General features: G+C 40.5%; 1 protein-coding gene across 3 annotated transcripts in view; it reads left to right on the top strand.

The window, feature by feature from the left end:
- Positions 1-17,546, top strand: part of astn1 (astrotactin 1) — a 435,006-nt gene that overhangs the window by 408,127 nt on the left and 9,333 nt on the right. For all 3 annotated transcript variants that reach the window (XM_028593761.1, XM_028593760.1, XM_028593759.1), the window contains 2 exons: positions 1,790-1,890; positions 3,413-3,596. In XM_028593761.1, the coding sequence (XP_028449562.1) occupies positions 1,790-1,890; positions 3,413-3,596 (285 nt within the window). The remainder of the gene's footprint in view (positions 1-1,789; positions 1,891-3,412; positions 3,597-17,546) is intronic.

Here is a 17,546-nt window from a genome sequence, read left to right as displayed (position 1 = left end):
AGCTACAGAGTGAGACATCTCACATCTTTGTTGGGAGTCGCACATGTGCAGTAAGTACTGCTAGCTTGTCAGTTGCATAGTATGAGGGAGTGCTATGCTAGCCGCTAGGCGAGCATTATAACATGTTACAAAGTGACGCACGTTCGTCACAGAAGTAAAGGCTGGACTACAATAGAGCTGTTTGGAGCAGTTTGTGAACAGTGTTTACTGTTGGAGATGGTAAGTCCCTTTGGGGTGGACTTTGGGCTTTTTCACTTTGTAAACCTATAACGTGCACAAAAGGATATATAACACAATAAAGGAAAGGGGAAAAGCCAAAAACCACAATATGAGCACTTTCAGTGGGTCAAATACAGGCTGAGTCAGAAGTTCATGATCACAATATAGTTTCCAGATGTATTTATAGTTCTTAGGGAAAGAGTGAGTTTATTCCCAAGTGAAGTATTCACATACTGTACCAACCACTAACTAAATGTGTTGGGTGTGACACGTTTCCTGACCAAGGTAATTCAGGGTTATTTCAGAGCTAGGCATTCGAGTAATGGTTTCAGCTAAGGTAACTTTTTTGTTGCAAGAAGTTTTATAGTCCGAATATTTTGGGTTATTTTCCTTTCGAAAATAATTGATACCTGAAATAAATTTGTAATCCACCACAAATCTTTTGATTTTACATTTGAATAGTTCTTTATTCTGTCTGTGTGTGTATGCCTGATTGAAGAAGTTTAACAATGTGATGCAGTAACCAAGATATTTCACACACACAGATACACACACCAGATGCTCTCATACACATGATGACACTTATCTCACAGACTGCCAGGAGGGAAGCCACACACACGTCGTAGGTAGAAAAGGCAGATTAAGGTGGAGAGAAAGAAATGGAGAAGCAGAGGCAACGTCTGTGTTGGAGAAAGAAAAAAAGCGGGATGAGTGAGAAAATAAAAATTAAGTGGGAAAACCTGTTTGTTGTATGTGGGCTGAGTGAGCAGCTACACCTGCCATGTTAATTCCAGCATCAGCGGGGCTCCTGCTCTCTCCATCCTGACTGGCAGCTCATTCATCTCTTCGAGCCTTGGCGTCGTCTCTGCCTTAAGGACGCTGTACACTCCTTATGTTTTCTATACAGGCAGAGCCCTCACAAAGCTTAGGATTGGTGCCTTATAGGTTGGAAATGTATTGTGTGTGGAGAAATGTGCACTATTATGTAAGCGTGACACAGGAAACATACTCTGCAGCTGCGTCAAAAGTCTTTGAAGACACGTTGGAAAGGGTTTTAATGTTTAAAGTCTGTCACTCGAAATATATCAAGTATCTCTTTTCAGTGAATTATACATATCTGTAGTCCATAAATCTTGTTTTATCTGTAACTGCAATTTGAGTAAAATATCTCTATATATCTCCAGGCTGATGATAAAAATGTGATGAAATTTATCCTCTGCTACTGCTTGTAATTTGTTGGTGCTGCAGGTGGATGCAGTTTGTGTTTTTCTCACTAGGTGGAGATATTTATTCAGTGAAGTGACTATTAGCTTATTAGCCCTGTAAAGAAGTGCTTATTGTCAGCCTAGCACTAGTGAAAGTCCTGTATTGGCAATGCAGGCTTTCATCTACAACAAGGGGAGCCTTCTAATTGAATCAACAACTGCATTAAATGATGTTGGTACAGCAGATTCATCAAAGTCCATTGCTGGAAATCTATACGACCGGATTAGGTTTTGTAGAGAATGATTTATCACTCACAATCAGCAGCAGATTGTATAATGAGTTTCATGTGTGTTTATGTGTCTAGGTTCCGGCTGTGGGCAGTAGACAACACAGGGCGCCGTTCTAGTCCAAGTGAAGTCACTATTAAAACTCCGTGTCCAACTGTGGATGACGTCAAAGCACAAGGTGAGGAAAGACACACAGCTAAAGTCGGAGAGGTGAATCATCTTTCTGTAGTGATCACAGGTGGCTCACAGAGATGGGTTTCATCTTCCAACACTGTACATGTCCTTGAGGTGATTGTTAGGAAGTTTACCTTCTACATTTTGCTACATTTATGTACAGGAATATAATCATCAGATGAAATTAGGGAGATAATGTTTCTCAATTTGCTAGTATCTGAAAATAAGAACGGCTAACTCAAACGTTTGCTCTTTTTGTTTTCTCTGCTTTGTTTCAAGACCTCACAAAACAGATGTTAAAGATCACTTTCAGATCAGATAGAGTAATTCATAAAGTCACAGAGAGATAGTTTTCTTCTCTGGAACAGGACTGTTTATGGTCACTGAAAACTACAATTCCATGCGGATATTCATTTTTTTTTTTTTTTTTTTTGACTGTGACAAATTGTTATTCCATAGAGTCAAAAATTAAATAAGAGTGAAAGTTGAAACTCTTTCCTGCTCCGTACATGCACGAGGTTTATAGCCAAGATGTTATTGCGTATCCTGCTGCTGATTTGAATCGGCCAATGCAAAAATGCTCCAACCAGTGAAGTGTGATACTACTGGCTTACCCTGTTGATTTCAATGCCTGGAAATACATGAATGGTGTGAAATACAATACATCCACTCTGTGGCTCCGTTTTGAACGGATTGTATTGGCATTGTTAACCAGGACAGGTGAATAACTTCCTTGCCTGATTAAAAAACGAGTTACCAATTTAAAGAATATCCTCAACCACTTTGGCTTTAGATTGATATGTTTATGATTTATTAATTTGAAGATGTTATCATTGTGAAAATATGCATGTAGAATGACATCTGTCTTAATAATCTAAAATGCAAAATGGGGCAGCGGTAGTTAATAAAAAGCATCAAATTTCTCCTAATGGAGACCCCATAGATTTATCCTATTGTTTGACAGAAAGTCGTCTGTGGTGGAATATTTATTGGAGGCTAAAGTTCTCTCTCAATAGGACCTCAAATCCTAACCGCATCTCTAGAGCTGAAATGGTTAGTCGACTGATTGGTTAGTCGAAAAACTATTTTGATGATCAGTCAATAATTTTTTTTATCCTCAAAAATGATCTAGTTTCTCATGTGAGGATTTTTTGCTTTTCTCTTTATGTAATAGTAAACTTAATATCTTTGAGTTTGGGACAGTGCGTCATACAAAAGAAGACATTTGAAAACGTCACCTCGGGCTTTATGAAATTGAATCTTTTGGATATTTTCTCTGTTATTTATAGACCATATAATAAATTGTTAAATCAAGAAAGTAATTGGCAGATTAATCAATAATGAAAATATGACTTAATTGCAGCTCTTAGTGTCTCTCAAAACAATCAGCAAGGCAGTGCTGTGTCCAGAGAAAGCTGAGTCACTTACACTAACCCTTGAGTAGAACAAACCAACCGTCATTTGCAGCTGCCGTGATACTATGTGAATTATCGAACGTTGAGCTGTGATTGTGTTTGCACTTCCAGAAATAGCGGATAAGATCTACAACCTGTTCAACGGTTACACCAGTGGGAAGGAGCAGCAGACGGCCTACAACACTCTGATGGATCTGGGTGCTCCGACGCTTCGCCGCGTGCTTTACCACTACAACCAGCGCTACGAGAGCTTCGGGGAATTCACCTGGAGGTGTGAGGATGAGCTGGGACCCAGGTACAGCTTTCATTTGACCCATTTTTATTCTAAATTGTTCTGCCTTTAAAATAAGATGCCAGTTTCTCCAGGTTTTTAAAGCAAGGCAAAGAGCAAAAGATAGACAATGATTGGCCACCTTAAGCACCCTTTTGTTTCAATACTGCAGTAGATAAAGAAGGAAAATGACAAAAAAGGTGAGAGTGTCAAACAATTGTAATTCCCTTTGTATTTCAATAGTGCCCAGAAGGCATTCCTTCCAGTTAATTGATCATCAACTTTATGGTCAATTTATCAGAAGGTTCCAACAATATACAAGGCTGACTCAGGACAGCCTTGTAGCTCGGCCCTGAGTCAAACTTTTACAGAATACCAAAAGACTGAGCCATTTTAACAATGTGTTGACTGTGATCACTGTAATCAGCCTCTGAAATTGCAGAGATGTGCGTGCATGTGTGCGTGCCTACTCCATTTATGAGTTGCCCTCCTACCAAGAAAGTCCATTCTATCGTACTGAACTTCGAACAATAACAGTACAGCCTGGCTGCAAGATTGAAGAAAAGTGGCAATGAGACAAGAGTCTGGCTTGGTTTGGTGTGAACACTACTTTACTGTGCAATTTGAGCACACTGTCCTTTCGAAAATGGAATAGTCACCAGCAATTCCAAATATGTGGGAAAAGGCAGATATTGATTCAGCTGTTTGCAGTCCATAAAAAATTTACATATGGCAGATTTGGACTGGACTTGAAATGACAGATAGGCTCCATTAGTGATTGCTTTACCCCTCACTGGTCATGTGAAACACTTAACATCCTAACAGTGATTCATGGACCTGACTCACAATTCCAACTACTTGTAGAGGTATTCCTACATACCATAAAAGTTTGCTAATTGAATCAAAACAGTCATGAGCAGTCGAATCACAAACGCTGTGTTTGAGCTATGTTACTGGTTACTAGTTGCAAGGCGTTTCTTCGACTGCTCATGACTGTTTTCCAAGATGGCGCCCGAATGTAAACACGAACACTACTGTCTTTATAATCTATCTTTTTAATAAACTGTCTGTACACTTACAAAGTTCTCAATGCTTCGTTTTACATGTAGGAACCCTCATTATGCTACAGTGGAAGTGTGGTGTTATTTTGAGCCTTGTTAGTGGTATAAAATAGCGATTTACCATCTGCCCCGAAAGCTAGTGTTAGCAGCTAACCACCAGTTTGCCGTAGGTTGTTTAAAGCTAGAGACGCATTCGATTAGCATGAAAACAGATCCCAGAGAACGTTTGACTCGGTACACATACCCTTAGGCCGGAATTGTCCTGTTTTAGCAATGTTTGCAGCTGTTTAAGTAAGAAAGTTTGGCGTTTAAAAAGACCCGCATTGATTGTAAATATTGTTTAATTGGTAAAGGTTGGTTCAGGTTTGAAAATTGGTTTGGAGGGGGTTCGAAATGGCAGGACTCATTTGCATGTTGATAAATTGTCAGAATTGTGTATCTTTTGTCTTTTTTGACTCTTGTTTTTTTTTGTTTATGTTTTGTGAGTCAATAAAAAAAGAAGGAATGGGCTTGAGGCTGAGTTCCACAGACAGGTTAGGGAAGCCAGTAGGTATTGAGAGACTGACAAAGGGCTGGGGAATACTGGATCGGAACTAGGGCTCACGGGGGTTACAGCCAGTGCATGCTGCCCGGTGCACGTAGCTGCATGCAGAAATTTTAAGCTGTGTGCCGTTAGTAACATGTGTTGGGGTTAGCACAATAAGCTGATGAAACGATTAAATGAAACGATGAAATGAAACGCCAGAGACGGAAGACCTGTCTGCCGGTTCACTACGACAACAACAAACCGAGAAAGAGTTGTGTATAAAAGGATAGTGTGTCAGTGTTGCTCCACCGTTGTAGGGGATGTGAATGGAAACACATTCAACATGCTAATGCACGTTCGACAGCATCACCCAGATGTGCAGATTACTGGGATGATAAATGTTTGGGTGCATAAGAGGTGCTTTTCAGTTTTATAGCCTATTGGGACGTGTTGTCTTTGGGGAAAGTGTTTCTTCAGTGTCCGCACAGTGTAATGTCAATGTTCCTTATTGTTATAATGAAAATAGTTTACCAAAGTTGCTAGTGGACAAAACACTACCTCAATCCCCAACAAGAGGGTTGTGTCTCTTTGACACTTGCAAAACTGTCTGTTCAAAATAACGAAAAGAAACGTATCCTTATGCATTTAAGGATTTTTCCGCTGTACCGAACTCGCACCGAACCGTGACTCCTAAACTGGGGTATGAACCGTAATATACCGTTACACCCCTAATGCTGTCCAAACATTTCGGAAATCAAAAGTCTACAAGCTACACTTGAAGGCAGAGTAAAAAAAAAAAAAAAAAGCCAGCTAATTGGCAAGCAATATCGTTTCACTTTAGCTTTGTTTGGCCCAGTGACAGAAGCAACCAACTGAAAGCGATGCATCGCGAAGCAAAATTGGGCCCCTTTCATTTTCTAATGGACATAACCAATTTTTCTTCTCAATGCATTTATAAGTTTTACTCCCAGATCAACATCTGCTACTGTACCCTGACCCTGTGTTGTGTCTGTGTGCTACAAATGTTGCGACACTAGGCAGTGCGGTCAGTACTGCCGTAATGCTGCTGTACTGCTGTAATTTGTTCCAAAACACCTTTTTCTCCAGCACAATTACAAACACATCCTACTCACACAGCCAAATCTCCATGGGATCAGCCCATTCAAAGGTTGGCGGCATCCGACTTTTGTTTTGATTCTCAAAGGTGGCAGATGTTCTGCTCCCAGCTTCCAAAGTGCTGTCTTTGATTGTAGGCGGTTGTTTGTGTGAATTACAGTTACGGGGAAAATTCATTCAAACTGACTGGGAAGCCGAGTGAGCTTAACCTCTGTGACATCACCGGGGCCATTTAGTAACGCACATTCAGGGGGTGCCCCAAATTTCCCCCCAAACTACAGATAAGTACCCATAATGTAAAATTGTAGCTTAATGTTTTATAAACAGAGCCATGTGTCCGATTTAAAATATACTTATAAACGACATTCTGTGGTATATGCTTTCACTTTGGCAGGTGAAACTGATTAACCAAGGCTCCCTTAATTCTCTCTGTTTCCCTCTCCGTCTGTGGCTTCCCCCCTCCCTAAATAAAAGGTTGTTTTTAATAGGGACCATGCTGGAAAGAGTTGATGTAATTGAGGGAGTTGCTGTTCCATTAAAATGCACTTAGATTAACAGCCCCCCAATTTAGTTAAAGGAAGGGGTGATTAATGTTAATAATGGCACCTCAGAGCTGGAAAAGCAGAAGAGAAGTGCATTCAAGGTGAGGCCTGGTAACAGGGGAAGGAAGTATAAACATGTTTTTTTTAGCCAAGTCATCAAGTGAACATTAGACTTTCCTATGTATCTAGTTTGGTGTGAGGAGAGACTCTGAACCTGAAACAGAGCTGTATACTGTCTATTGTTAACAAGCGAGCAGGCAGTCAGAGAGGTTAATGGCCTTACAGCTCCACTGCTGTGTGTCTAAGTGTGCTGACAACTTCCCCGAGGCGTCAAACACTTTGTTTCTCTGACGTTCGGCCGTTGGGAAAAACAAAAACAGATAAATGGTTGACAGGACAAAAATACTACTGATATCATTTCAGCAAACCAAAATAATGGTCATGCAAAGTTTCTGACTTTTCACGCATACAGTATTGATTTTGGCCTGGTTCTGCGAAAGTACCTAAGATCATTTTGATCATTGTCATTCAGTTGAACAAAGGCTGACCCAAACAGTGGGGTCTGATCTTGATTTGCTCTTTGTATTTGGGTCTTAGCACGTATAAACATTATGGTCATATTAGGAAAAATATTATATCCTTAAACATTTTTCTGAGCCAATGGTTTGTTGGCATAAAGTATCACATCGTCTTCAGGCTGGTAAACATTGGTGCAGAGATGCTACTGTTTATTCCACCCACCAAATCATTGGGGTCCAAGCATCAGTGCAGAAACCTAGTTGATGTTGTGAGACATCTTCATATTGGTCTTGTTGTTCATCATCCTACATTTTCTCCTCTTATTATTACCTAAAAGTACAGTGTCTGGATTTTAGAACACTTAAGATAGCACTTACACAACGCACCTACTTTATGGGAGTATTACCCACCAGGTCGTCTCGTATTGCCAGACCCTCCTCCACAGCACTGCAGAGGAGGGTCTGGCTAGTCCACCCAGCATTACGGGATGGGAGAAAAACATGCGCTGGTAAATTGGCATGTCTTTAAACCAATCACAATCATCATGGGGGGCGCTGAAACGCCGCACGGAGCCACGGTACCACGGTGCCGCTGCAAAAAAGCCCCGGGAAGGATCTTGTTTTGCTGGAACGTGTACGTTCAAAAGTTGTTTTAGTTGTGCAACAGAAAACTCAGATTGGACACATAGTCTAGCTAGCTGTCTGGATTTACCCTGCAGAGATCTGAGGAGCAGTTAACCATAGTCCTCATAAATCCACCAGAGTTTAAAATTCCAACACAAAGAAAGCGTAAGGTAGCGGACATCCGGCAGAAAAGATGGGACATAGGGCGGATTTTTTTCCGGCGGCAGCAGAGCAGTCCCGGAAATGAAACGTGTATATAGACTATCCACCTGGTATGTTTAGCCTACGTTAGAAGTTAGAATGATCTATTAGGGAAGTTATTCACACATATTTTACATTTAGGCCTATGATCAGGACAGATTCGGTCTCAGCTACAGAGTGAGGCATCTCACTTCTGTTGGAAGTCGCACATGCGCAGTAGGTAGGTAAGGACTACTACCCAGTCAGAAGCAGAGTATGAGGGCATGTCATACTAGCAACTAGTTGAGCATTATAATATATGTGTTACAAAGTGATGCATGTTCGTCACGGGAGTAAAGGCTGGACTACAATAGAGCTGTTTGGAGCAGTTAGTGAACAGTGTTTTCTGTTGGAGATGGTAAGTCCCTTTCGGGTGGACTTTGGGCTTTTTCACATTGTTAACCTATAACGTGCACAAAAAAGATATACAACACAATAAAGGAAAGGGAAAAAGCCAAAAAGCATAATATGAGCACATTAATATAAACAAATGTATGTCATTAAAGGTTTAGGATTAAGGTTCATCAGGTCTAACCCGTATAAAGGCAGCAACAGAAAGTTTGCTGTCCTGGCAGGGAGTCAGGGTGGTCTGGGGTCAGATCCCCGGCTCTGGGGTTTGCAATGGCCGACTTTGAGTTGCTACAGCCCCTAACTGAAGATCCGTGTCTGTTAAAATCTGCCCAGAGACTAGACAGTCCTTGTTCTCCATAACAACCCCTCTTTAAGTCCCTTTTGTTTGTGGTTTGCTCTTAAATCCCCATTTTTTTGGCCACTTGAGAAGGAATACCTCTCCCACCCAAACAATCTGTGGTACCGCCGACAGTAAACAACAGAGCAGACAGGCTCCCCTCTAACACACACACACACACACACACACACACACACACACACACACACACACACACACACACACACACACACACACACACACACACACACACACACACACACACACACACACACCACATACTGTATATGTACATACCACAGACACGCACACAGTTTCATCTTCCCAAATCAGCTCAATGTCTTATGAAGAGAATTCCCCAGTTTCCCTGTCACAAACAATGAGGACAGAGTAAGATTTTCATTAGCTAGTCAAAATACTGATAACAAGAACTCCGCTCAGGCTCTGACTCAATGTAAACTCCTATCAGCCAAGTAAGCAATATCTGGAATCAAATGAATGAACAAATGTGGCTTTATCTTTAACATCAGATATTCAGATCTGCTGTTTTTAGAAACATATCGAATCTCACTGACGAGACCTTTTGGCATCCTGCGGAGGACATTTTTGTTGCCCTTCTCATGCAACATCGCGTGTCGTTTTAACTCAAACCATAAACTCAACGAAAGGCTGTCTCTCCAAGGCTTGACACTTCTTCTCCCGAGGGCCAGACCTTGTCATCACCAGGGGAGTACCCATCATTTCAGGCACGCCGCTTGGCTGTTGACTTATAAACGCTAGATGTTTTGGCTGGCCTGAAAGAAAATCCTCCGTCCTGGCCATTTCAGTCCTGACAGTGTCCTCAGTTAGACTGTGCCCTTTGATGAACTGAAAAATATTAGAATTTTTCAGTTTTTACATGGCAGTCTCTCTAATCAGAGGAGTGCTTGCAATAATAAGTATTGTTATGGTTAGAATTCGCTCAGGAAATCATAATCATAATCACAGCAGACTGTTTACTTTAACTGTGTGTATTTTTGTCCTTCCCTCAACTTTAAAAAGTCAAAAGTAGCAGTGCCTTTCAGCTGCTCATCCAACAGTGATTTATTGGTTTCTGTAGTGAACAGAAACATATACATATTTACATACACTGATATTTATTCCCGGTAAAAATATCCCTTTGTCAATATCAGTTTACATTGTTAGGAATTTACTTAACAATTAAAAGTATCATGTACCCTCGCTAGGAGAGATCCAAGGTGCTGCTTTGGTTGAAGTCAAATGTAATGTACAGTGGTATTGGAGTGTTTAACTAGTAATGACACTACAGTTTATAAAACCAGAAAACATTATTTCAGGTAAAGATAAGATATGTTGTGCAATTCTAAGGGGGTTGAAGGGAAGTCTTTAACATCTAAGTATATTTGCTCTCTGCTCTTCATATGATGCTAGAGAGAAAAGAATTATCTGATAATAGTCTCTTTCTAGTCTTCTCCATTTTACGTACATGTAGGATGTCCCAACCCCTTCTCAAGAAATGACATTAATAAACCACTAGTTTGCAACAGTGCATTTTGCAACACATCCTCATACCTTGAAGACCTTATAAGTCAGTTTTTAAATGCTCCCAAAACGACACACTGTTTATTGTCAACATGTGACCGTTCTATTTAACATAATGGTCTCAGTTTTAAACGTGTAGTAAATGTTGTGAAAAATAAACTAGTTAAGTTTAGGCAATAAAGATACTAAGGGTTAGTAAAACATTAGGTATTGGCATAAAACAAGTCACGTAAAACTACTAAAATGAGTACGTCTCATGACATCATGGACATCATTGCGTTACAAACTAAGGTCCGTAAAACTTTGGTTGATTTCAAAATAACATTTGACTTTCAGTTTGACATGAGACATGAACCCCAGTATCCTGAGTGAAAGTCTTATGTCTGTTCTGAAAAGTTCATTTTTATATCACAGCTTCATCTTAGCAGTCTTAGCCGTAACATATAAAATACTACTCCAATAACAAGCTCATTACAGTTTGCAACAAGTCCTTCGATAGCAGCCATGTGGCAAACTGGGTAAAAAAACATTTCTGACATAAATCAGACTGCTCGTCGACAGCTTGATCGTTCAGGTTCAGGCGTCACGACCCCCCATGAAACGGCATATTAAAAATGACAACCGATCTGGCAGAAATATGGCCAGATTCTAAAATGAGTCTGGGACGATCAATTTAGCAGAATCTGTACTGTGTCTGTCTGGCTTAACCAAAGTGTTTTAGATACCTGAACCCAACATCAAGTGGGACGCAGAAAACAACACAACTCCAGTGTTTAGGGTAAATGTCCTGCATTACTTCACTGTATTTCCACCCCGATCACCTCCCTACAACTTCTGTGCAATCCAAAAACACACTTCCTGAGGAAAATTACATTCAGGTTGAGCAGGGTCCAGGTATTGCTGCAGGTCTTGGATCTGTGTGTCACTATGTTGCCAATGTTTGCCAATGCTAATGTTGTTGTTTTTTTTACCATACATACGGATTTTTTTTATTTTTAAGTTAACAGGTTTATTAATTCAATATTTTATTATCCCACAGGAAAATATCAAAGACAACCAAATGCAATCTCTATTATTAAATTAACAAATAATAAATAAATAAAATGTATGTCCGCATTGGATATCAACGAGTTATAATAATGATAATAATGTTCCCAGATTGACAAAGTATTGTAATCTCAAATACAATGCCAAATATACCGAACGCCATGGTAAAAGATCAAAAAGTACTTTTTAATGAATGAATAAAACACAATAATGTATTTCTAAGTTGATTTTTTATTATAAATTATTCATGTGTGTTGCATATGACCATTCACGTGCGTCTACATGCCTGCATTGCATGCACAAAACCACACAAATGTTTGGGCTGAGACTCTTCTTAAGGGACACTCACGTTGTATCTTGCACACCATTTTCCACTCCTATACATGCACAAGGATTTATGGTGACAACCGTTGCTATTTGGCACCTGAAACATTCCTCTGCTGCTTTTTTAAAATGAAAGCATAACAAACCACAAGCAAATAAAAATCCTGATTTCCTCAAACCACTGAAATCTGTGGCAAAATATGGGAACATAAAGAGGTTTCAGAAAAATGATATGAATGACAGTATGGCAGCTCAGAAGCAGTACCAACACAAGCCGCCTTGTCTGCAGACAGGCTGACAGGGAGGACTGACATCATTAGAATTATTTCTTTCTTTCTTTGCAGTTTCCAGAGCAGAACACATAACTGAGGCTGTAGAGGTTGCTGTTACGGCTCTGTTGATATGCATTTGCAAAGGAGACACTGACCTGCTGAGCATCCATATGTACATATAACATTCAAAATACGCTCTGATTCCAAAAACAATACAATAACATATGCAAAGAACTTATATTAGCCAGGTGACTGCAAAGAGGATGTTGCTTCTCATGTATCTCTATATGTACAACCCCAAATCAGAAAAGGTTGGGACAGTATGGAAAACACAAATTAAAAAAAGAAAGTAGTGATTTCTAAATGTACTTGTATTTCATTGCAGACAATACAACAGCACATGATTTAATGTGTTCCTCGTGATTTTTATTGTTTTATTTTTCAAAAAGCAAAATTTCTATTTTGGTTCTTGCAACACATTTCAAAAAAAGTTGGAACAATAAAGCATTTACCACTTTGTAACATTGCCATTCCTTTTCACAACACTTAAAATACGTTTAGGGACTGAAGACACCAACGGATGAAGTGTTTCAGGTGTAATTTTGTACCATTCTTGCTGCAAACAAGTCTTAAGGTGGGCAACAGTACGGGGTCTTCGTTGTCACATTTTGCGCTTCAAATGCGCCACACATTCTCTATTGGAGACAGGTCGGGACTGCAGGCAGGCCAGTCAAGTACCCGTATCCTCTTCCTCCGCAGCCAGGACTTTGTAATGTGTGCAGAATGTGGTTTTGCATTATCTTGTTGAAATATGCATGGATTGGACGTCCCTGGAAAAGGTCTTCTTGAAGGCAGCATATTGTGCTCCAAAATCTCTAGGTACTTTTCAGCATTAATTCAATTCAATTCAATTTTATTTATAGTATCAATTCATAACAAAAGTTATCTCGAGACACTTTACAGATAGAGTAGGTCTAGACCACACTCTATAAATTCCAAAACCCCAACAATTACAGTAATTCACTCAAGAGCAAGCATTAGCAGTGGCTATTGCGACAGTGGCAAGAAAAAACTCCCTTTTAGGAAGAAACCTCGGCAGACCCAGACTCTTGGTAGGCGGTGTCTGACGGGCCGGTTGGGGGCGTGATGAACAGTGGTGATAATAGTCACATTAGAAGTCACAGTGACTTTGAAGGTTATCGTGGAAGTTCATGTCATAGCAGGGCACATCATGTCCTACTGAGTAGTGCAATCTCCTATACCGGATCCTGACTACTCTGTGCATAGGAACATCACAGCAGGGCGTTGCGGGATGTAACGTGGCGCTGCAGAGCACGGGTGGATGCTGCGGATGCAGCAGGACGCAGCAGGATGCGGCCGGGAAATGCAGAGAATCATAAGGACTCCGGGGAGTAAACTCCCCAGAGCTAAGTTAGTTACAAGCATTTCTGGGACCGGATGCATACAAAAGTAACAAGTAGAGATGAGAGAGCAGCTCAGTGTGTCTTAGGGAAGGAACAGCCTCCCCGGCAGTCTAGAATTGAATAGCATAACTTAAGAGAGGCAGGTTAAAGAGAGGTGCCTGGTCGGGCTAGAACTCTCCCCAACCGGATCGGGCTGTACTGGCCTGCCTCCCTCTACTCTCGCTAGATTATTAATTATACAGTATATAAAACTGATGACTACGAGGAGAAGCAGTGGGCCGGGTTAGGTGGACGCTTCAACTCCTCGTTCCCTAACTTTAAGCTTTATCAAAGAGGAGGGTTTTCAGTTTACTCTTAAATGTGGTGACGGTGTCTGCTCCTCGAACCCAGACTGGGAGCTGGTTCCACAATACTGGAGCCTGTTAGCTGAAGGCCCTGGCCCCCAGTCTACTTCCAGAGACGCTAGGAACCATAAGTAGCCTCGCATTCCGGGAGCGCAGTGCTATAGTGGGACAATAAGGTACTATGAGCTCTTCTAAGTATGATGGTGCTTGACCATTTAGAGCTTTGTAAGTCAGGAGGAGGATTTTAAATTTGATCCTCGATTTCACTGGAAGCCAATGCAGAGAAGCTAATACAGGAGAAATATGATCTCTTCTCTTAGTTCTCGTCAGAACACGTGCGGCAGCATTCTGGATCAGTTGGAGAGTCTTAAGGGACTTATTTGGGCAACCTGATAATAAGGAATTGCAGTAATCTAGTCTAGAAGTAACGAATGCATGGACTAGTTTTTCAGCATCGTTTTGAGACAGGATATTCCTAATTTTGGCAATGTTACGAAGATGGAAAAAGGCTATTCTTGAGGTTTGTTTTAAGTGGGCGTTGAAGGATATATCCTGATCAAAAATAACTCCTAGATTTCTGACAGCAGTGCTGGAGGCCAGGGTAATACCATCCAGAGTAACTATATCTTTCAAAAACGAAGTTCGGCGGTGCGTTGGTCCTATCACAATAACTTCAGTTTTGTCTGAGTTTAACATCAGGAAATTGTGGGTCATCCATGATTTTATATTCTCAATACACATTTGAAGTCTTGCTAACTGACCACTTTCATCTGGCTTAATTGACAGATATAATTGGGTATCGTCTGCGTAACAGTGATAGTTAATTGACTGTTTCCTAATAATATTACCTAGAGGAAGCATATATAAGGAAAATAGAATTGGTCCAAGCACTGAGCCTTGAGGAACGCCATGGCTAACTTTAGCGTGCTTGGAGGGTTTATCATTAACATTAACAAATTGGGATCATTCAGAGAAATAGGACTTAAACCAGCTTAGTGCGATTCCTTTAATGCCAACTAAGTGTTCCAGTCTATGTAACAGGATGGTATGGTTAATAGTGTCAAATGCAGCACTAAGATCTAGTAGAACAAGAATGGAGACAAATCCTTTGTCTGCAGCAGTTAAAGGTCGTTAGTAATTTTCACCAGTGCCGTCTCCGTGCTATGATTCTTTCTAAATCCTGATTGAAAATCATCTAATAAGCTGTTGCTATGTAGAAAATCACATAACTGATTAGCAACCACCTTCTCAAGGATCTTGGATAGAAAGGGAAGGTTGGATAGAGGTCTATAGTTTGCTAAGACCTCAGGATCTAGGGTGGGTTTTTTCAGAAGAGGTTTTATCACAGCAATTTTAAATGACTGCGGTACATAACCTGTTAGTAAGGACATGTTGATCATATCTAGTAATGAAGTGTTTACCACGGGTAACGCTTCTTTGAGTAGCCTCGTTGGGATGGGGTCTAAGAGACAGGTAGACGGCTTAGCTGAGGATATCTTTAACATTAATTGTTGAAGGTCTATAGGATAAAAACAGTCTAAGTATATGTCGGGACTCATCGTTCTTTCTAGCGGTCCTGCATTTAAAGATGAACTGTTAGAAGTTGAGGGCAAAAGATGATGAATTTTATCTCTAATTGTTATAATTTTATCATTAAAGAAGCTCATGAAGTCATCACTACTCAGAGCTAGAGGAATAGATGGCTCAGTTGAGCTGTGACTATCTGTCAGCCTGGCTACAGTGCTGAAAAGAAACCTTGGGTTGTTCTTGTTTTCTTCTATTAATGATGAGTAATAGTCTGATCTGGCCTTTCTTAGGGCCTTCCTATAGGTTTTGAGACTTTCTTGCCATTCCAAACGGGATTCTTCCACTTTGGTGGAGCTCCACTTACTTTCGAGGTTTCGTGAGATTTGTTTTAATTTGCGAGTTTGGGAGTTATACCAAGGAGCTATTTTCCTTTGCTTTATCGTCTTCTTTATGAGAGGAGCGACAGAATCCAAGGTCGTCCGTAGGCACGTCATAGCGCCGTCTACAAATGTATAAATTTGAGAGGGACTGAGGTTACCATAGAGGTCCTCTGTTATGTTAAGGCACGACATAGACTGGAATGCTGTAGGAATACTTTCCTTAAATTTAGCTATAGCACTGTCAGATAGGCATCTAATGTAGAAGCTGCTATCTGGTTTAGTATGGTCAGGTAGCAAGAATTCAAAAGTAATTAAAAAATGATCTGATAATACCAGATTCTGCGGAAATATTATTAAATCCTCAATTTCAATACCATATGCCAGCACAAGGTCGAGGGTGTGGTTAAAACAGTGCGTCGCCTTGTGCACACTCTGACTGAAACCGATTGAATCCAGTAATGAGTTGAAAGCAGTAGTAAGGCTATTGCTGTCAACGTCCACATGGATATTAAAATCACCTACAATAAGTACTTTGTCTGATTTAAGGACTACACATGATAAAAACTCTGAGAATTCAGATAAAAATTCAGAATACGGACCTGGAGCTCGGTAGACAACAACAAATGATGATTTCCGTGTTGGATGTTGAAGATTAAGAACAAGGCTTTCGAAAGAGTTATAATTTAGTTTGGGTTTTGGGTTAATTAACAGGCTCGAATCAAATATGGCTGCAACTCCCCCTCCTCGGCCTGAGCCTCTAGGAATTTGAGTGTTTCTCTAGGTACTTTTCAGCATTAATGGTGCCATCACAGAAGTGCAAGTTACCTTTGCCAAGGGCACTGACACAACCCCATACCATGACAGACCCTGGCTTTTGGACTTGTTGCTGGTAACAGTCTGGATGATCCTTTTCTTGGTCCGGAGCACACGGCGTCCATTTCTCCCAAAAAATACCTGAAATACTGATTCATCTAACCACAGTACACGTTTCCACTGTGTGATGGTCCATCCCAGATGCCTCTGAGCCCTGAGAAATCGACGGCGCTTCTGGACACTGTTAACATAGGGCTTCCTTTTGGCACAGTACAGTTTTAACTGGCATTTGTGGATGTAACTACGTATTGTGGTACTTGACAAAGGTTTGCCAAAGTAGTCCTGAGCCCATGTGGTGATATCGCTTATAGATGAATGACGATTCTTGATGCAGTGTCGCCTGAGGGATCGGAGATCACGGTTGTTAAGCTTAGGCTTGCGCCCTTGTCCTTTACGTACTGAAATTCCTCCACATTCCTTGAATCTTTTAATTATGTTATGCACTGTTGAAGGTGAAATAAGCAAATGTCTTCCTATCTTTCTTTGAGGAACATTGTTTTTAAACATTTCAATAATTTTCTCACATATTTGTTGGTAAACTGGCGATCCTCGGCCCATCTTTGCTCCTAAAGGACTAGACCGTTCCTGGATGCTGCTTTTGTACCAAATCATAATTGCAATCACTTGTTGACATCACCTGTTTCAAATCACATCATTATTTAACCAATTTACCTGATTACTAGCCCTAATTTGCTCCTGTCCCAACCTTTTTTGGAATGTGTTGCAGGTCTGAATGACAGGAAAGGATGTATATTTACAAATTAAATTAAGTTGACCAGACAAAACATGAAATATTTTGTGTTCAGATTGTCTGCAATGAAATACAAGTCAAAGTACATTTAGAAATCACTACTTTCTTTTTTTATTTGTGTTTTCCATACTGTCCCAACTTTTTCTGATTTGGGGTTGTATAATGGTTTGAAAAT

This window comes from Perca flavescens, chromosome 12 (assembly GCF_004354835.1).
Source record: "Perca flavescens isolate YP-PL-M2 chromosome 12, PFLA_1.0, whole genome shotgun sequence".
NCBI lineage: Eukaryota > Metazoa > Chordata > Actinopteri > Perciformes > Percidae > Perca > Perca flavescens.
Note: the sequence above shows the minus strand (reverse complement) of the source record. Positions and strands in the feature narration are given on the sequence as shown.